General features: G+C 40.3%; 1 protein-coding gene across 2 annotated transcripts in view; it reads left to right on the top strand.

Moving 5' to 3' along the window:
- RXFP2 (relaxin family peptide receptor 2) overlaps positions 1 to 22,587 on the top strand; it is a 70,794-nt gene that overhangs the window by 11,914 nt on the left and 36,293 nt on the right. For both annotated transcript variants that reach the window (XM_025364588.1, XM_025364587.1), the window contains exons 2-5: positions 7,257 to 7,403; positions 10,751 to 10,828; positions 14,070 to 14,175; positions 14,987 to 15,058. In XM_025364588.1, the coding sequence (XP_025220373.1) occupies positions 7,257 to 7,403; positions 10,751 to 10,828; positions 14,070 to 14,175; positions 14,987 to 15,058 (403 nt within the window). The remainder of the gene's footprint in view (positions 1 to 7,256; positions 7,404 to 10,750; positions 10,829 to 14,069; positions 14,176 to 14,986; positions 15,059 to 22,587) is intronic.

A 22,587-nucleotide genomic window follows, 5' to 3' on the forward strand; every position in this document is an offset into this window, starting at 1 on the left:
CCTGAGGTCAGAGTTCAAGACCAGCCTGACTGACATGGTGAAATCCCGTCTCTACTAAAAATACAAAACAAATTAGCCGAGTGTGGCGGTGCATGCCTGTAATTCCAGCTACTTGGGAGGCTGAGGCAGGAGAATCACTAGAAACCTGGAGGCGGAGGTTTCAGAGAGCCAAGATCATGCCATTGTACTCCAGCCTGGGTGACAAGTGTGAAAACCCATCTCAAAAAATACATATATATATGTGTGTATATATATATGTGTATATGTGTGTGTGTGTGTATATATATATATAAAATATAGGAAAGAAAGGAAACAATGCAGAGTCTGAGAAAGTGAGGTCGAGTGGAGCACAGAACATAGATGGAAGGCTTTACTATGGGAAGGACAAGAGGCCTTCATTCTTTGTGCATCACAAAAGAATAATCCAGGGACTTGGTCTAGTCCTGTGCAGTTTCCATACACTCAGCACGAGCAGTCTAGGTGGATGGTACCCACGCTTACGTGAGGTGGGTCCTGCCCAAACACATGCTGCAGCCTCGGATGCAGGTACATTCATAAGTTGATGTGAATAGAATCGGGGATAATTCCCACTCAGAGGAAGAACAGCCAGTGAAAGTTCCATGAAACATAGCAGTCAATGAATCAGAGAGGAATTAAAACAGAGAGGTGAAGGGACCAAGGTAGCACCTTCTCTCCACATTCCCCAAACCAAGTTCCCATCGGGCTTCCCCTTGCCTGTCTCCTTCACAATCCCCCTTTCCATAGTCTTCTCCCCTTCACCCACCACACTGCTCATTCTCTCCATTCACTCGCCTCAGGCAAGCTTTAGGAAGAAGGTAGTCTCTCAACTCATGTAGAAGGAGATGAACTTTACATACTAATAGATAAGATTTTTAACCTAAAATAATGCGTCTCTAAAGGTGGAGTTTTGGCAGTTTACCAGTCAGCAGAAATAATTCTTTTGGAAGGGAAGTCTTCCTTCTTCCCTTAAATCCCTTATAACCCACCAACGGCCACAACTTCTGTTTGTGACCCACATAAAGGCACCCAGGCAAGCAGGATGTGGGGCTGACATCCATCCCTGGTAAGGATGATGTTGGCAGTTTGAAATTATCTTTTTTTCCAATATAAATCAAAATGTATTGAGTCTACACTCTGTTGCACGAAGTTAGGCATCATTTCCCCAAATCTGTCTTTCTAACATCAGGCAGTCATCTGAAGAAGGAGGGGGCAATATTTTCTGCTCCCCCCACCGCCGAAAAAAATCTGTGAGTAGGGTCCTGAGGGACTTTTGCCAGCATAAAGTAGTGGCTTTGTCTCAGAAGAACATGACAGAAAATAAAGGTTGGGAGAAATTCCGTTAGGGCAGGAATCTCTGAAATGGAAAGGAGGTGGGGTAAATACATGTGAGTGAAACTGGATCAAAATACTGAATATAATAATTGATGTGGCCAAGAAACACCATCCAGGCAGGGAGTACCAAACAGCTGCATGAAAGGGTAAGATCGCCAAGTTTGGAAAATAACAACAACCACCACCACCACCACCAAGAGGCCAATTTCTCTTCACCTACCTTAACATAAAAGCCTTTCCTCGTTTTCTTCAAGCAAACAACAAATCATCTACCCAACAAAGGTGGACTTCTGGTAAAATTCACTCTTCGCAGAAGTAGGGAGGGCTCTGGCCAGGTGCACTCAACTGATGGAGCTGCTTCACCTTGGCTTCTCAGTGGAGCTGCCCAGGATGGTGCCACCCCCATCAGAGATCCCAGCCCCTGAGTTCCAATAGCAATGGACACTGTCTGCCTTGCTGACGGACAACAAAACGCAACGCATAGTAGGCACTTAGTTAACACTTTCTGGATGCTAAATGAATGTTTCCTCTGGTACTGCAGTTAGTTGGCTCTCTGGAGCAGATGGCACAGGCTTCTCTGGCAATTTCTATAGCCCCCCCTGCAGCACCATTGCCATCCCTGGTGACCATATCGTCTGACTTGGGTTAAACACCACCCCACCTTGGCGATGCGCTCCTCCTTGGCCTAAATCCCCCTGGAGCCATCGTCCCTGGTGTTAGAGCCAGAACATCTGGCTGAGAGGATACAGGCTTTCTTCAGCTTTATATAGGACTAGCATTGGCAGAGAAACAGAGAAAGCAAAAAGAGACTTGTACATCTCCATCAATTCTTAAACTGAGGACCTGAAAGATGATTCTCACCTGTTGTTTCCCAATAACCCAGGGGAAGTGTTGATGGGCAGCAAAAAATAGCCTTGGGCAGCAGTCCAGTTGGCTTTAAAAGGCCATCTGAACGTCATTTTAAAATCTATTGGCACAGACACGTCCAGAATATTGACCAGAAGACAGAAGAAGGACGATTACTGAGCAATTCTCTTTTATATGTTCGAGCCCCCACTCAGCTGTGTGTTTGGCAGGGGTCCCATGGAAACCACTGCAGAAGCCATCAGCACTGCTGTGATGCAGGCATCCTCCATTTTTATAATCCCTAGGCTTCAATAAAAGCTGTCTCTTCCCACTTCCACAGATGGCAGGAAGAATAGACAACAGAATACACTTTCTACAGATAGCTAGTGATGCTTTTTTCACTATGTACCAAGTACAGCAGGGGTTCTAATTATTATTTAATTTGTATAATGACAGAGCGGAATGATAAATGAAGTGCATGAAAGACTAAACAATATTTTCTCATCAGAATAACAGCCTAAATCTGCTGCCTTGGGAAGCTTAAGTTTTGAAAAGGGTTCTTCCTTAAATTCCTTTTTTTAAATTTCTAAATGGCTCATTAATTCACATGTTCATTTAAAAAATTACTGAGCACCAAATAAGACACTAAGTTAGACAATAGAGATATAGGTCACAGAGGGAAAAGGGTGGGGAATACATTGTATTCATTTATTCTCCTTATATATAAAACATTTGTGTTTTGAAATGTCTTCAGGAAGATGCCACTCTGGGGTGGAAAACAGGGAATTACGAGAAATGCAGTTGGCAGGTTCTATTCATACATGTTCAGTCTCTTCCTCCCCTTCTTTGTCCACACTTGCTAGATGCAACTCAATTTTTTTTCTAGGGAAAAGGAAACCATCTTGACGCCTTTTATTTGTGACAGTTGATTGCTTGTTTGCCCCTGTCGCCTAGACTTTCTGAATATGTGAGATGGGCATTTAGTTAGGTCCAGCCCTCAAAGAACTCACAGTCAGCCGGGCACAGTGGCTCATGCCTGCAATCCCAGCACTTTGGGAGGCCAAAGCGGGTGGATCATTTGAGGTCAAGAGTTCGAGACCAGCCTGACCAATATGGTGAAACCTCATCTCTACCAAAAATACAAAACTTAGCCAGGTGTGGTGGCGTGAGTCTGTAGTCCCAGCTACTGGGGAGGATGAGACAGGAGAATTGCTTGAGCTCGGGAGGCGGAGGTGTCAGTGAGCCAAGATTGTGCCACTGCACCCCAGCCGGGTGACAGAGCAAGACTTCATCTCAAGAAGAAAAAAGAAAACAAAAACAAAAAACAAGAAAATACAACTCACAGCTATTTTTATAATAAATCCTGGAAGGAAACACCACATGCCACCTTCAAAGGATCCTACTCACATCGCCTCACCTCTCTATTTCAAAATTCTCTTTAATTGAATGCTTAATCGCTTCTTCTAAACATTAAGAAAATATTGTTAGGAGGCTGTAAGGACATTTTCCTTGGTTATTTATCATTTACAGTCCTCCTTCAGCTTTCAAAAGAGATTTGAAATAAAATAAAAATCATACATGTGATATGGCTTTTAAGATGGAATAACATAAAGAAGTAGGGGAAGCTTTTATTTTGGTCACTATTATTTCTTTCAGAGAAGTCACATAAAAAATCTTGAAATGCTGAGGCACAGCAAGCTTCCATTTTACATAGAGCTTCCTTCTTAACATTCTGTTTTCTTACCTTGTATGGAAATTGCCTGTGTGCCGACATTAACCCACGGTTACTATGGGCCAGGCACTCTCCCCACTTCATACGCATCAGCTTGTCTGTCCCCGAAACACACCCACAAGGGAGATGTTCTCATTAATTCTATTTTAAATGTGAGGAAACTAAGATTTAAAGAGGTTAAGTAGCCTGCTCAAGGTCACATGGCTAGTGAGTGGCAGAGAGAATTGTAATCCAGGTCTGAGTGTCTCTGAGGTGCATTATCACTAACGAATGTGTTTAAATAGTAGGTCACATCCCATTAGGGGATCATGAAATCAACTGAGAGGCATGTGATCCCTTCTCAACTGAATAAGACAGAATAGCAAGGATCAAAGCTCATCCCACATAACTTTAAAAGAGTGATATTTCAGGAAAACTTTTTTCATTACGTGGATGTGGGTGTGGCTGTGGGATGAGGGTGCGTGGGTGTGTGCTAGTGTGTGTGGGTGTGAGAGTGAGTGTGGGGGTGTAGGTGTGTGTTGGGAGTGTGGTTATGGCTGCGTGTATGCTGGACTGTGATATAAAATACATTTCTAACTGTAAATTACTGTCTTAAAAAAATTTCTAAGCCACTACACGTAGATATATTGACTCTCTCATTCATGTTCCAAACACAGGAGGACTACTCATTTTTATAAATCTGCCTCCTACAGAAATCTTTACAAGCAAGAAGTTGAGGGATTTTAAAATCTATGACTCAGTATGCCTCTCCCTGCGTGAACAGGCTTAACAAGCCAACCCCAGTGCCAAGGAGCGGAGAAGTCTTCCTAAAATAGTCACAGATTTGACTGGTCTTATGCCTAGCTGCCGAGAGTAAATCTTTCATCCACTACTGCAGCAATAGCGAGACAATAATTTTTGCTTTTGTAAGAACAAAACGCCAACGAGCAGGAAAACATCCAAAAGCCACGCTCTGAGTCTTCCTCCTCAGTCAGAAAAGACCCAGAGGTTGTGGCCACACCAGCCTCCAAGAGTGTGCACCAGCATACCCGGCTGCCCCCAGAGAGGGCCAGAGGCTCTGCTTTTCTGTGCTTGCTGGATCTCCATGGTCATCAGGACTAAACAACTCAAGCTGAAATGATATACTCATCCTCCCTAATGACATCACTGAAAGCTTAATGTGCATTTGTAATTCAGACGTAGCTTTAGTGCCCAAACTCCAACTCCTGCCCTTTAACAAATGACATCTTTGTTAATGAGAGCAGCAGGTTCTACCTCCTTTAGGAGAGTCTCCTGAGGGGCCCCAGGGGAAGACGTCTCTCTACAAGGCAGCATTTGCTTGGAGGGCTCAGGCCTCACAAGGGCATTTTTCCCAGCAATCAAAGTAGACGTGCCTTCATGTTCTCAGTCATTTCCTCATCTTTTTTGGGGATATTAATGCCAACTGTACACAGTTGCCATTAACATCAAATCAAGTATCTAGGAAATGCCCAGCACAAAGTAGATGATGTTCCTATTAAAGTTTGTTCCTTATCCTTCTGCTATGTTAAAAATATCGTCTCCCACACAAACCCAAGGGAATCCCAGGTCATGATGCCAGCCTTTAGTGGCGTGGTTAGGAGCACTTTGCCCACATTCCTTGCTCCCTTCAATGAATCATGCCAACCTATAGCCATTCTTGTGTCTACACTCTCCTTAAATCAATTTCTGTGAAGTTCCAATTTTTTTTTTTTTTTTGAGACTGAGTCAAGCTCTGTCGCCCAGGCTGGAGTACAGTGGTGCCATCTTGGCTCACAGTAATCTCAGTGCCCCAAGTTCAAGCAACTCTTCTGCCTCCGCCTCCTGAGTAGCTAGGACTGCAAGTATATGCCACCATGTCTGACTAATTTTTGTATTTTCAGTAGCGATGGGGTTTCACCATGTTGGCCAGGCTGGTCTCAAACTGCTGGCCTCAAGTGATTTCCCCACCTCGGCCTCAAAGTGCCGGGATTACGGGCGTGAGTTACTGCACCTGGACAGAACTCCTTTTTTAAAAATACATGACTTCCGTAATTTTATTAGCCAACTTACGAACATGTCTCTTTATTTTCTGAAAAGTATTCTCTCAAAATTGAAAGAATATCTCTTACATCTAAATTGCTAGAATTGTTTTTGGTCATCCTATCCATAGATATAATACTTTTGTAAATGTCAATTATATTTCCTTTCTTTAATTTCTTATCCAACTCAGCAGTTATTCAACTCTCATTGGTCTTCTCTTATGTACCCTGCACCAGAAGATTGTTTTTAACTAGTCCTGATTTATGCTCCTTGAAATGCAGATTCCTAAATCGATTGATAGTCTCGTAGTACAATGGCTAAGGGTGGGCCTACGGAGTCAGAGGGACGATTCAAAGCCACTCTGTGTCACTTCCCAGATGAACCACTGCACGCAAGATATTTAACTTCCCTAATCCCAAAACATGAAGGATAATATTGCCCATACCATAGGCTGGCTGAAAGATTAACAATGATAACCACTGTGTGAAATGTCTGGCAAACAGTAGACCCAGTAGACACCATAGATGAGTGTTCAATGTTCAATCCTAGTTTCCCTCATTCTAATGTGTTTCTGGATTTCTCTCTAACTCACACTTAAACTCTCCTTTTGCAGGTATATCTTTATCATGTCACCTCAAATCTTTCTTGTAAAAGATTAATAAGTAAATAAATCTACCCATTTGACCGTATTAGCTCATGGTTTTACCTTTCTGTTTTCAAGGGTGGATGACTCCTTGATTCCATACAAAACTAGGACAATACATCTGGTTTTGTTTATGATTACCTTGTGGAAGTGAATTAAAAATGAACCCTGATTCTGTTCTTGATATAGCTGGTATTCGGTGTGATTATGGCTGTTTAAAATGTTATCATTGGCCGGGCGAGGTGGCTCACACCTGTAATCTCAGCACTTTGGGAGGCCAAGGTGGGCTGGTCAGGAGTTTGAGACCAGCCTGGCCAACATGGTGAAACCCCGTCTCTACTAAAAATACAAAAATTAGCCGGGCGTGGTGGTGCACATATGTAATTCCAGCTACTCAGGAGGCTGAGGCAGAAGAATTGCTTGAATTTGGGAGGCAGAGGTTGCAGTGAGCTGAGATCGTGCACTCCGGCCTGGCAACAGAGTGAGACTCCGTCTAAAAATAAAAAATAAAGTTGTCATTAAGAATATTATTCAAAGAAATTGTGCACTAAGAATAACACCAGATGAACTCAACTCATATAGTTCTTGTGAAAATTAAATGGGATAACACAGAGAGAGCTTGACCATGGTAACACTTTTTTTTTTTGCCCCTCTTTCATGTAGATTTTGCACTGACTCAAGCTAGCATGATCACTCCTTCATGCCAAAAAGGATATTTTCCCTGTGGGAATCTTACCAAGTGCTTGCCCCGAGCTTTCCACTGTGATGGCGAGGATGACTGTGGGAATGGGGCAGACGAAGAGAACTGTGGTGAGTGCTCCCCTTGTGTTCCTCACTTTATGAACACCCCAAAACTGTGAGTCCATTGGATAATGATTGTGATAAACTAGGAAAACTGATTTGGTTTTCTGTAGGGACTCCCTTGGAAACACAAATAATGACTCCCCGATGTATTTGTGATAATGACCTGCATTTTTGTATGCTGAGGTTGCTTAAGTCAGAAATACAGTATCATAAAATGTTATATTTTATAAAAATAAAATTATATTTGAAAATCTACTTCAATACTCATATTTTAATTTTAAGGGACTTTCTATGACTACCTCCTTATGGCTGGTAATTTGGTTCAGCTCCAAGAATATTCATAAAGTGGCCAGGCACAGTGGCTCACGCCTATAATCCTAGCACTTTGGGATGCCGAGGCAGGTGGCTCACCTGAGGTCAGGAGTTCGAGATCAGCCTGGCCAACATGGTGAAACACCAGTCTCTACTGAAAACACACACAAAAAATTAGCTAGCCGTGGTGGCAGGTGCCTGTAATCCCAGCTACTCAGGAGGCTGAGGCAGGAGAATTGCCTGATCCCAGGAGGTAAGGTTGCAGTGAGCCAAGATCACGCCACTGCACTCCATCCTGGGCAATGAGAGCAAAACTGCAACTCAAAAAAAAAAAAAAAAAAAAAAATTCATAAAGTGTGAATGGGCCTAGCTAGAGAATTAACTGATAGAATGGACCTATACTGAGTGCCCACTATGTGCCAGGAGCTCTCCAAATCACTGGGACACAGTGAGCTCAAGAGAGACAAGTGTCTTGACCTTGTGGAGTTCACATGGATAATGTGAACTAAGATAATGATAAACCTGTATGTAAGGAATTAAATAATCTGAGTGATAAGTAAGGCAATAAAACAGGATAATGAAATAGAAAGTAACTTGGAGGGAGGGATACTTCAAGGACGTAACCAGAGAAAATCTTTATAAGATGATGACGCTTGGATTGAGAAAGAAGGAAGGAAGGAAGGAGGGAGGGAGGGAGGGAGGGAGGGAAGGAGGGAAGGAAGGAAGGAAGGAAGGAAGGAAGGAAGGAAGGAAGGAAGGAAGGAAGGAAGGAAACTATGAAATATTCTAGAGGGGCAGAATTCCAGGCAAAGGCAACATCAGGTGCAAAGGCCCAAGGCTGACTGAAACAGGATTATGTGTTTGATGGTGTATGACTCAAGCAGAGTGAACAGGGATATACACAGGGAATGAAGGGGTAACCAGAGGCCAGATAACAGAGCATCTTACAGGCCAATTTCAGCTCTGTTTATTGAAACCTAAAAAATATTTTTCTCTGGAGGAGACTGATGCCAAGAGAGGCTGATATGTCTAGTTAATCAGAAAAAATCCTGCGTGTTTTCTCCCACAGAGAGCTACCTCTCTTCAGCACTGCCCAACCACCCACCAAAGTGGGGCAGCAAAGCCCACGGCATGCATCTCTAGAATCTTCTGTCCTGCCCCTGGGTACTCAGGCATGCCTCCCTCTGAGGGACACAGCCTCTGCCCACACTTCCCATGGATCACTTCTACTCATTCTTCAGGGCCCGGGTTAAGTGTCTCCTCCTCCAGGAGGGCTTCCCTGGCCTCCCTGAAGCTGTATCACTGTTCTAGGATGGCCGCAATTTATCTGTGTTATCCCAGCACCCTGGGTGTATCTGTATGCTGCACAAAGTAGAATGCCTTATCTTTTCATTGTTGTTGATGTTGTTTGTTTGTTTGTTTTTGAGATGGAGTCTTGCTCTTGTTGCCCAGGCTGGAGTACAATGGCGTGATCTTGGCTCACTGCAACCTCTGCCTCCTGGGTTCAAGCGATTCTCCTGCCTCAGCCTCCTGAGTAGCTGGGATTTCAGGTGCCCTCCACCATGCCCAGCTAATTTTTTGTATTTTTAATAGAGACGGGGTTTCACCATGTTGGCCAGGCTGGTCTGGAACTCCTGACCTTAGGTGATCTGCCTGCCTCGGCCTCCCAAAGTGCTGGGATTATGGGCATGAGCCACTGCGCCCAGCCCTTATCATTGCATTTATCTTCCTAGGTAGGAACTCCTTGAGAAGAGGCCTCAGTCTTATCACAGAGCTTAGAGCAGTAGAGTGCACAGTCAGTACTTAGTTTTGGGGGCAACTCTCTGGATGCCAATGGGCAAGTTACTCAAATTCTCATCCTTTCCTCTTTGCTGCATGGGAACCAGAAGCCGTGAATGTTTACCCCATGAGGATTTCTGAACCCAAATTAAATAAAGCAAGTGAGGCAGCATCATAGTAGAATTATTGAGAATATTAATAAGAAATAGAAATAAAGATTCCAAGGATCAAAGCAGACTGTGGGCAATTATTTTAATTTACTTAGGTATTTGTGTGAACTTCAGTATCTTACATTATAATGCATATTTTATTATTTTATAGCATATACTGAAATAACAATACTTCACAATTAGGCCTCCTTTTTTAAAAATATGATTTATCAAAAAGAAGAGGAAAATTTGGCAAATAAATTATATGTACATATGACAAATTGACATTAATATATGACAAATCGAGGAAATGTTATTTTTCTCAGCAGGACTCAAAAACCTTTATTATTTATTTATTTATTTGAGACAGGGTCTCCCTCTGTCACCTAGGCTGGTGTGCAGTGCCGTGATCACTGCTCACTGCAGCTGTGACCTCCTGGGATCAAGCTATCCTCCCACCTCAGTCTCCCAAGTAGCTAGGACTACAGGTGCGCACCACCACGCCCAGTTAATTTTTTATTTTTTGTAAAGAGAGGGTCTTCCTATGTTTCCCAAGCTGGTCTTGAACTCCTACATGCAAGTGATCCTCCCATCTCAGCCTCCCAAAGTGCTGAGGTTACAGACGAGCACCACTGCACCCAGAAAAAAGCCTTTAAGAAACTTTGCCCTTGCTTTATTAAAAAAAGTCAGATGACATAAATGTTATCAGAACTCAATATATCCATCAAGTATGTTTCTACATATACAGCAGGATGCACGTGACAAAACAACATTCAGATATTTTCTTCGGAGGTTCTCAAAATTAAGGTCAAACGTGGAAAATGTCAGTATTAGAAATAGTTGATATTTTCCAAGACATTTATATTTATGTAAAATAATTACATACTTGCATTGCAAATTTTATGGCACATACATTTGGTGTATTTTTCATGTAAAAAAGGGACACCTTGCAGATGTTTGCCTGACTTTTTCTCCCTTACTATGTATTTAAAAGATCAATCATTCTAATACTTAAACATATTTTAGTTTAAAATCATTATCAAATTGTTCAACTTTTGTAAGACGGTATTTAATTTCTAGAATAAGTGACGCATCTCAATCATCATTTCACAGGTGACACTAGTGGATGGGCGACTATATTTGGCACAGTCCATGGAAATGCTAACAGCGTGGCCTTAACACAGAAGTGCTGTAAGTGGTTTTGATTCAAAGACAGTATCAGCTTTGTGAAAAACATGATTTGTGATGCACAGATTTATATGGGTAACGTGACAAATTCCCTTTGGAATTTCCATTTTAGTTCAATGTATTTCACTGGCTAACAGGTCTGCTGTCTGCCTGTGGGATTGGAAAGATAGAAAAAAGAAAACAACCATCTCCATTTACGTTATTTTCATGCAGTACTCTCTGATTGCAAGAATATATAAGTATTGAATAATTGTGACTCATAGTAAAGTTCTTATTCCTTTTCATTATTTTCTTCAAGAAAGATGTTAGGCACTGAGAGGACAACGATGACTAAGACGGAGTTCTAACCCACAAACACCTCACATGTAGCAGGAAAGACAGTTCCTTACAAAAGCCGTGATGATATAATATTATTGCTAAAAGGGAGGAATAATGTTTGCACCAGGGAATGGGGAAGCCCATTGGAAGAAATGATGGCTGTGCTGAGGATGGGGAAAGATTGCCAGAGAGGATAACATTTGAGATGGACTTTGAAGTCCTTGGATGGAGGAAAGCTACGAGGTGACAAGACGAGCAGGGGAGCAAGATCAGCAAAACACTGGGGTCGGAAGATGCGCAGCAGGCTGCAGGATGCCTTTTCACAACCATTCTGAGTGCATGAGGTAGACGGGCAGGAGCCGAGCCTAGAAGGCTGGGGCCAGCCCATGAAAGGTTTTGGTGCACACATTGAAGTGTGGCCTCTATCCTGTAGATAGAATTTTACGGGGGGATGTGTATATGTAGAGACATAGATATATCATTAGGAAGATGAATGTACAATTACATACATTAGTATGTATATGTAAATATATGTATATAACATATATATATCAAATACTACACTAACAGTATTTTATGTACTTTATAATACCAGTTTATAATGACCACTTATATACTTTATAATGCACAAGAATATTCTGTATGAAAATTAGAAACTAAAAAAGGATAAGATTAAAAATAAATACAACCAAAAGCTCTACTATTTTCTACCTAACCCACAATGAGTCATCTTGCCCACATCCCATTTTCAAGGTTACTACTGTATACAACAGGCAATCATCATAGTTTTGGGCCTAATGTTTGTTTGGTTTGGTCTTATATTTATTTTATTTTTTAATGAGGAGGAAGAGCACGTGATCAGAAATGTATGTGAGGAAGATTATTTCATTAGAACTGCAGAGAATGAATTAGAGTAGTGAGTCTCAGCCATGGCAACAGTGCCTGCAAAGAACGTCTGACAGTGTCTAGAGACTTTTTTTGTTTTTTGAGACAGGGTCTCACTCTGTTGCCCAGGATGGAGTGCAGTGATACAATCACAGCCCACTGCAGCCTTGAACCTCCCAGGCTCAAGTGATCCTTCCACCTCAGCTTCCTGAGTAGCTGGGACTACAGACATGCACCACCATGCCTGGCTAATTTTCATATTCTTTGCAGAGATGGGGTCTTGCCATGTTGCCCAGGCTGGTCTCAAACTGCTGGGCTCAAGCAATCCACCCGTCTCAGCCTCCCAAAGTGTTGGAATTACAGGCGTGAGCCACCCATGCCCAGCCTGGAGACACTTTTGGTCGTCCTGATGGAGAAGGGTGGGTTGCTGCTGGCATCTAGTGGGTAGAGGCCAGGGCTACTGCTGAATATCCCACAGTGCAAAGGACAGCCTCCCAGGACAAAGAACGATTGATCCAAAATGTCAATCATGTTCAGATGGAGGAGAAAGAATGATGATAAAAGAGATACTGGATATTATATTTATTCCAATCCCCAGGATATGCCATTGAGAAGACTGAGGTAGAGAGAGATGCAAAAGGCGTTTCAGAAAAAGAATCCACAGAGCCTGGGGGCATGATTGGCTTGCAGGTGATGGAGGGTAAACAGTTAATGCTCACATTTCTGGTTTTGGCGACACACCCAGCTTGGCCCTATGAAATTATTCTATTGGTAAATAAGTTTCCAATCACAGGTTTTCAATTTAATCATATAAGCACTATTTCAATGGTGATTATGTCAATAAATATTGATATAAGCATATGAAAGTTATCTTTAGGAAGTTGAACTAATTAACATATATGTATAGACAACATAAAATACTTTCAAAAATTTATACACTAAAAGCATCTTTTCCATTAAGTATATACTCAGTAGAAGTTTGTTGGCTTTACTAATAAAATTCAGTAAAATTTATTTTTAAAATAACATTTGGATAAGAGTGATCTAAAAGAAGCAGGGCAACTAAAAAGAACTTATAATTACATTAAAAGAAATAACAAAATCAATTCAAAAATAACTCTCACATTCTTAGCTCTATCATACAAATATTCATAGGCTCAGAGGAGAAATCAGACTCCAAAAATACTCTCTTTCTCAAAGTCTCTCTCTCTCTCCTCTGCCCTCTTCTCTCTCTATCACACACACACACACACACACACACACACACACACACACACACAGAGTGATTGTCCTATGGACCAGTTTGGCCTGGCTTCTCCTTAGATTTCTCACTTCTTTACATGCCATTATCTTAGTAACTATGTAAGTCCCTTCAGAGTACATCCTGAATCCTTCTTTCTTCTGGATGCTTCAGATAGCTAGATCTTTGGTTATCTCAGCTTTGCAGCTTCTCTATAACTTTTGCCTTCAACTTTCAACTTCATAGTGATGAAAAACAAAGAACCAAAATGAAGGAATATCTGGCTGGATGGATTTTAGTAAAGTGCCAGTGTTGTTATGGTAGAACCTGCATCTCAGTCTTCTCATGGTTCTTAGGGAAGTTTGAAAGAAGAAAAAAATTGAATCTGATTTTAAACAAAAAGCATTTATTGAGCAACTATTTTATGGTATTCAAATGAACTGAACTGACTCAGTCATATCCATTAAGAATTAATCATACTAATGTTTTTCATTGAAGTGAACTTAATCTTGCTTCACTAGATGAGTTATGCTAGTTAACATTTTGTGCGTTTTTTCTAATCACTTGGTAAACGTCTCTGAAATGACTACTAGAAGCTAGAACTGAGATTAACACATTAGTCTACATTTGAGTAGGAGAGAATTCTTATTTACTTTTATTAGGGGCTGAATGAGTTCATTTAACAGATGTAAATTTTATACATTCAATGAAAAGAAAACAGTATCAGTTATTAAAGGCAAAGTCATAATTAAAGAAATGTATTTGTTTGCTAGTGAAATCTTACTCTTTTTGTCCCATTAGTTCTAAAACAGTATCCACAATGCTGTGACTGCAAAGAAACTGAATTGGAATGTGTAAATGGTGACTTAAAGTCTGTGCCGATGATTTCTAACAATGTGACATTACTGTGAGTAAAACTTAATTATTGGTGATATTTGTCCCTATAGTCACATGAAAACCAAGGAAAAACCCAATAGTGTTGCGTGTGTGTTAGCAAAATAATAGAAACTTTGTTTAAAACTACCAGTCATCAGATAATTCTCCATGCTTCCTATTCAGGGGGAAAAAATGGTTTACACCCTGTATGTTAGATTAGCCTGGATCAGTTAACTCATAAATGTCTGTGGGCCTGGAGTTCTTATTTTCAATTGTTTTCTGATTTATGTATGATTACTATTGTGCTTGTGCTGAAATGTTTTTGTTTTTAAAAAAGGAAGCACGCTTACTTATTCTATGCCATTTTTAACATTGGTAATCTATCCAAGACTGCAAAGATATAAAAGATCCATGAAGCTAGCAGATATGTTATATCATGCAAAATTTTCTGTACTTTGCATAAAGTAATTGAAAGCCTCAGGAATTTGCATTCATGTCATCATTTGGGCATGCAAGAGTGGGTTGGGATCTTTGGTTGGTTTTTGGTTTGGTTTGGTTTGTTAATGCACCCAGAGAGTAAAAACAAAGAAGTTAAATCACCGTGGACTTTCCAGTCTGCTATACTAACTAGATACATTTGTCAAATATTTACAAACCACTTTATTTTGCTTTATAAACTTTTCATTCCCTTCCATAAAAAATTTTTAGTTATTGTCATGTTCAAATATGGATTAGTATAATGGACATCATCAAATATTCTTTTCCCAAGCATGCGGCTTCTAGGGAAGAGTTGGGTTGGTCATAAAAATCCATAATGAAGTTTGCTTTACATGTTATTTTAGGTCTCTTAAGAAAAACAAAATCCACAGTCTTCCAGACAAAGTTTTCATCAAATACACAAAACTTAAAAAGATGTAAGTAGCCATTAATAGCATATTTATTTTTAAAAAAATCCTTTTGGTTGTATAAGATGTTTTTGATCTAAAAATAAAATAAAATATCAAGCTTTTTATCATTACATTTATGTTTCTAAATATAATTAAGATTAGAAAATAAAACATTTAAAAGTATGTTATCTTTCCATTTCATAATTTAAAGGAGCTGAACCCATTTTATTTAAAGTTTTTCAGATAATTAACTTGGAGTCGAGGTAAAACATCTCAATAGGAAAATACACAGTTCCATTATTTTCCTCAAGATATTGGGAAAATGACATTGCACATTCAGAGGCACTTTTTCACTTGAAAAAAAGAGTGACAGCATAAACAAGAACAATCAGATCATTTCAAATACATAATGATAGGGTACAGACATCCCCCAGGGTGTTAGGAGTGAAAACACGGGAGTTGTGCAATCAGTGATATTAACATATCTGAGGAAAGAAAATGCCAAAAAATAGGACATGATCAGCAGAGAAGGCATTCTGCGACAAAGAAGGGCCAATATGCTTCCAGAATCATCCAAGAAAGAAAACCGTGAACTGTGAAATATAATCCCTAGAGATGATCTCTCTTGCAGGGTAGGATACACCACAATTTTCATAAACAATTCCTTTGCTTTGATTCCCTACTAACCAAGCAACCTTAGGATGATGAATTTAATTTCCCAACGTCTTCATTTTAAAGTATTTGAAAAGCTGCATGGCATAGAGAATAAAAGCATTCCTGTAAGTGGGATGGGATGCTTTCTATTCACATTTATAAATCGAGAATATTCAGGTTCGTATATCAGTCATTTGTAAGTTGGATCGGTGTCTGTCAATCCCTCTGGGCCAGTCGCTCTGGGGCGCTGGAGGGGCTACACCTGCTGAGATGATCATTAGACTAGATAACAAAATTAGCAAGAGAATGCTGTACACTCTGCAAGCCCCCTTGGCAGCACCATCATCTTACTGTGTTATCCTTCAGTATCCAGCATAGAGGAGAAAAGTTTCTAGAAATGTGAAATTTGTGAAAATCCAGGAATAAAAATTATCTGAATCTTTGTTGATACTGGGCACACACATTTGGTTTGAAATACCATCAAGGATTTTGTGTTCCTGAATTTAGGTACAGATTTCCTCATACAAGAAAAGAAGTAGCTAATGGAAGTCCATGAGGTAGAACCTTGTGTGAATATCAATACTCAATCATACCTGGGTTTGACTGTGGCCTCTGTAAAGCCCAGCTGCTCTCAGACCTGTTGCTTCATCCTAAAGTATGTGGGTATGTGGTCATGTCATTGTCACACTAGAGTAGCTATGCATTGACTCTGCATGTCCAGATTCCTCTAGAGAGGAAATTCTAACCACACTCTTCCTAGTCTTCCAATAAATCCCTAAAATCACAACCTGTTCATTAGATGAATCAATATTGTCTTTGCACTGCCTGAATAACACATATGGGAGGAAAAATAGCACTAGCAGAAAGGAAGGGAAGAGATTTTTTGTTTCAGAATTCTTGTTTCATAGCAATTGAAATTCTATTTTCTAGAGTCATAGAAGTTTTAAGAATTTCTAATTAAATCTTTTCATTATACACGAAGTAACTAAAGTCTGCAATGGTTAAATGACTCACCTAAGATCTACAACTAGTAAGTGGAAGACCCAGAATTACAGCCAATGTCTTCTGATGTCCAAAGTAGTGCTTACTTTACCATAACAAGAAACCTTAAGAAGGAAAGAAATTGTTCTAGCATTCAACTGAATTTCTACCAGCACAGACTGTCCCACCCCATGTAGAATTCCCTTGTATATGTTTTGCCTCCTAATTTTGGGCAAGCTGACTTCTGGGGAGGGGGCGGGGTCACCAGAGGCTCAAGCAGGAGGGTTAAAATTAAGACTTCTCAGGCCATGTCCTTCCGCGGTCTATTAACCCATAACTGTGTTCTATGCCAGTATCTCCCTCTGTGGTCCCAGTCCCTGCTAGCCCACTGAAGAGAAGAATATAGAAACAATTTAATAATTCAGGTCCATAATTTTCCAAGTGAAAAAAGATAGAGATTAAACTTTATTGCCAAGATTAGCTAGCAATTTCTCCAAGTAAATGTTTAATTCTACTTTGTCAGAGAAAACAGGCACCACATCATAACCTGAATATCACCTGACAGGGCTTCTCCCCATGCAAGCTGCTATTTGATCGTTTGCAGGCATTAATTTTCCCAGAGACTAATCGAAAAGAGGTTATGAGACTCTCATCAATAAACATTCATCAAGTGTTTATTATATGTAAGATAAAGCCCAGGGGGATAAAACACAATTGCTTACAGTCATCTACCACTTTTTAAAGTTTACAAAGAATTCCAATATTTGGAATTTTCATCCCCAGAGTCTGTGAGGTAGGGCAGACACCGTTACAGCAGTTTCAGGAATCAGGAAAGCCACTTGGGAAGAGAGGTTGTTTGCCCAAAGTCAGTCAGCTGACAAGTAGTAGAGACTGGCCTCAAACCCAAACCTTCTGACCATGCTCCTTTGGAAGCCCACCCACATAGTCCAGGCTCAGAATGTGTTATTATCAATGAAACCACCCAGTAAGTAAACTTTGATTTGAAAATAACTCAAGTTCTTTATACTCAAATATCCTAGAGCAGCTCATAAGCTCAACAATGCTTTCTTAAATCTCCTTTCCTCCCCATCCCCTTTACCCACATTCCTCAACTCCTCCTGCTCTTTTCCAAACTTCCAGAAAAATAACCCCAGCAGCAGTCCTACTTCTTGTCCCTCCTGTCCATCTACTCTTACCTTCTTCTTCCCAATCCTCATACAATGACCCAAATAACAAATGTGGCAAATACCAAACTATCCCCAGGAAAGGATGTCAGGGGGAGGAAGAAACCAGGTGGGCCTCAGTCAGAACTCTTGGTATCCGGTAGAAGGAGAGCAGCAGCTAGCAAGATCCACATATTCATTTACTCCTGTGATGAATATTTATTGACACCTACAAGGTGCTAGGCACCAAGGATACAGCATGAACAACACCGATGAAAAGCCACAGATGAAATTAAGCTTGTGGAGCTTAATTTCCAATCAAGAAAGATAGTCAATAAACAAAGTTTAAAATATACAATTTGTTAGGTGGTGGTGAGGGCTAAAAATAAACCAGAAAGAGGATTAGAAGGTGCTGGGGAAATGGAATTTCAAACAATTCACTAATAACTTTGTCCACATTACCACTGCTCAAGGTGCCTCTAAAGCTCCCCAAGAGACTGCTCAGAACACATCTAATCGGTCTTCTACATGTGTCTACAGATATTTAAGACTAGCTGTCATCACCCTCCACCACACCACAAACCTCTTCCCTAAGTATCCTCAGTTCTTTAAATTCCTCCCCAAAGGACATAGTTTCAAATCTGTCCATCATTCTGGTCACAATAATCTGCGTATGTTTGCCTACATTTGTCTTGATGGGTGACATCTAGAATAAATATACTGTTATCACTGTAACATGACCGAGGCAAACGGGGAAGAATATTGCTCTTTTGATGATTTCTTGATACTCTTAACTCCTACTGATCTATAATGTCTAATCCTATGCCCCATGTGTTGCTGCTAAGTGATGTGTGTGCTACATCCTGTACTCATGCACTTAGTATTTGAGAGGTAGTTGTGGGTGCTTAAATATATCCCTAGTCAGTTTCATCCTGTTAGAGTCAGCTTTTCTTACCAGAGAGTGAAGGTCTTTTTGTGTTTTCCATCATAGTCATTACTCCTCTCATAATCATGTCATCTGCAAATAAGATTAACTACATTCACCCAGGTCATGGAGTAAAATATTGAAGAGAACAGCACCAAATTGTCTTTCTATATTCCTTCATCACCATCCTTCAGATAAGAATATGTATCATTCTTTCTTTTGTCTATAAAAAATTATAAAACTGCTTGATCAGTGCCCAGCAGACATGTAACAATGTTTATCACATAGTTTTGCACAGTCTTTCAAAGAAGAAAATGAAGTTGGTCTATCATGTGGTTTCTTGTGAACTGTCCTGGTCACTTTCTCTTTGAGGCATAGACAAAGCAGCATCATATTCACCTGTTCTATGATGTTCCCAGGACCAGCATTGAGCTCATCCAACCACAGCTTGTGAAACCAACTTCTTACCTTTTTGAGAACTTAAGACTACATCTGCCATCTTTTACTTTCCAGCTGCTCATCCTTTCTCTGGATTCCTCAGCAATTGACCATAATTTGATATTCTCATTTTTTGGCATTTCTCAATTTCTAGGAGAAAATTTCCAAATTTCCAAGCTTTAATTAATTTTGATTAACACCTTCTACCATCTTGGGCTTTCACTGAGCTGCCTGCCATATAGCCTTTCCATTTCTTCAATCCTGAGACCATCTTCTTTGATCCAGAAGACAGGAACGAAGTAGGAGTTGAGAAATAAGCAGTTGTTCCTTTTACATTATCTCATAACATTATAAAACAGGTTCCAGGAGGCAAACTGAGACTTTCCTTAAGACTTTCTTGCTTCTACAATAAAACTAGATACACATTTTTATTGCCACAGTATTCTCTACTGTTTGAGTTTTGCACATGACTCGGGTCAACTCCAATTCTATTTTCATGAAGCCCTCACTTTCCCTCTTGAAGGAATAACTCTCTGACCACCATACGCTCCTGACGGGCTGGACGGCCCTCCTGGTTCTCTCTTAGTCTACTGAGGCCTGTGTTGTAGCATACCTGGTAAGAAACCCACAAGGATTAATGAGTATTTGCTGAGTGAACGATGGGTAGGACTAACATGTAGAACTAAAGAGAAGGTGGGGAGCATCTTCACCAGGGAAAAGAAAGAAACATAAGTAGAAACGTCCAAAGGATGTTGAGAAGAGAGTGAACAGGCAGTTTGCCTAAAGGAAAGGCATCCCCGCAGCAGATGATGGAGCATATGCCGGAGAGGTCACTGAATCATCATGATTGTATGCCAGCTAAGACATCTGAATTTTATTCTGTTTCAGCAGAGAACAGACATGCACAAATATGTGTTTTAGACTGTATTGAGCTAATAAAGTTAATCTGCATATTTAACAGATTATATCCTATGACAGGGGTATCCCCAGACCCTGAACCACGGACGGGTACCAGTCTGTGGCGTGTTAGGAACTGGGCTGCACAGCAGGAGGTGAGTGGCATGCAAGCAAGCAAAGCTGAGCTCTGCCTCCTCCTGTCACATCAGCAGTGGCATTAGATTCTCACAGGAGTGTGAACACTATTGTGAACTGCACATGCAAGGGATCTAGGTTGTACACTCTTTAAGAGAATTTAATGATAAATGTAATGCACTTGAATCATCCTGAAACCATACCCACTCCCCATCCATAGAAAAATTGGCTAGGCATGGTGGCTTATACCTATAATCCTAGCACTTTGGGAGGCCAAGGCAGGTGGATCAGTTGAGGTCAGAAGTTTGAGACCAGCCTGGCCAACATGGTGAACGTCTCTACTAAAAATACAACAAAAGCATTAGCCGGGCGTGGTGGTGTGTGTCTGTAGTCCCAGCTACTCAAGAGGGTGAGGCAGGAGAATCGCTTGAACCCAAAAAGTCCAGGTTGCAATGAGCCGAGATCTCATCACAGCGCTCCAGCCTGGGCGACAGAGCATAATTCTGTCTTAAAAGCAAAAAAAAAAAAAAAAAGAAAAAAGAAAAAGAAAAATTGTCTTCTACGAAACCGGTCCCTGGTGCCAGAAAGGTTGGGGACTGTTGTCCTGCGAGATCCCCAAATTTAATGTCAAGGCAGTCTCCTGTCTGGAATACTCTGAATATTCACAGTGGAGTTGAGGTCATTTAGGCATCCAAAAAAAAACCAAAAAACAAAAAAACCGAATTCCTAAATCAGAATTAAATCTTAATTGCCAGATGAATAAGTGTTGCTTAACTGATCTGAATGCTTTTACTATTGATCAGTTTATTCATTTTAATAATCTTTTAAAATGTCAGGCCTTTCTAAATTGGGGGTGGATGCAGTTTCAAATGACCTTTCAGAGAAATAAAATACAATTTGTGGGATTGACTATAATACTTTATCACTGCTACCATGGAAACAAACAGCAGTTCTCCTCCTTATTGTAATAAAAACCTTTTATAAATTAGGAATTCCTTCTTAATCTGGGTTCTTGTTAAATACAATCACTGGCAACAAAACGAAATTCAAGGTGTCTGCCTGGCTCTTGAATACAAAATGGCACATTCAAAAATAGCCTATAAACATGCATGTCATTAAAGCATTTATTTGCTTTAGTTTTGGGTACATAAATTCCTGGCATTTCTGCTTGAAAAGTCCTGACAGCTGAAACAGCAGGAATTCATGAACCTGTAAGTTATTCTTAGAAAAGGCATTCAGTGTAAAGTATATTAAATGGGCTCATATCTCAGCTCTGAATAAAAAGAGGGCACCACTTGCCAAGTTGTCATGTTTCCAGATATCCCCTCACATTCTTTAAGCTACTATTCTGCAAAGAAGACAGCAGAGACTAGAGGATGGAGTTCAAGTTCAGCAGCCTAAGTCTGAGACATGGAATGTGGGAGGGACTACAGTTCTCTATGGGGTGGCAGCCAGCCAACTAAATAGAAGATGAGAAGCTCTTCATTATGTAAGAGTTTGAGTTTTAAGTGATGTCAGTGAAGGGAGATAGGTTGTACACATCAGATGAGTTGTGTGGATCATTGGTTTTACTCTTTCTTTCCCTTGACTTATAAGAAAAAAGCATAAGGTCAAATTCACAATTTGCAACTGCACTCATCTCTTCAAGATGTGACAACATGTAGGTAAAACATACATTCCATTTTTGAATTTATCATCCTGAATAAAATGTGAATAGCATTAGTTAGGTAGTGAATTGTATATTTAAGAGAAACTTCAATATACCTACAATACAGTACTTTGTTCTTTTTCTATTTTCATTTGCTACTGTAACATAATTCATATTAACTTTCATTGCATCAGTCTCAAGGCTCTAAAAATGCTAAAACAGATATTGATCTGTGTGAGTTCATCCTATTCATAGCAGAATCTTAAACCAAAAGCAGAATGTATGCTGCTCTGTGAAGCATCTCCCCACAGATATGGTACAGGGAATGGGGGTTAAGATGGCACAAGGTCACACTGGGTTTCAAGTTTACTTTGCAGGATTGAAATTGATGCTCTGCATATTACCACAGATGTAATGCTCTGTAGTGCCAACCCTTTGCACATGGAGGAACACCGGGAAAATGACAATGTTTGTAAAGTACTTGGGGTGAAAGAAGTGTTTGCTGATAGCTGGAAGCCTGCCCTGGCTTTTTTTTTTTTTTTCCTTTCCAATAACCTTTATTTACTTTCATTTTCTTTTTTTTAATTGAAGTTAAATACATATAATTTACTATCTTTACCATTTTTAAGTGTACAGTTTAGTGGTAGTAAATATTCATTTGTCCCCCTTCATCTCCCCTCTTCCTGGCCTCTGGTAACCGCTCCGATCTTGGCTT

Source organism: Theropithecus gelada, chromosome 17, assembly GCF_003255815.1.
Source record: "Theropithecus gelada isolate Dixy chromosome 17, Tgel_1.0, whole genome shotgun sequence".
Classification (NCBI taxonomy): Eukaryota; Metazoa; Chordata; class Mammalia; order Primates; family Cercopithecidae; genus Theropithecus; species Theropithecus gelada.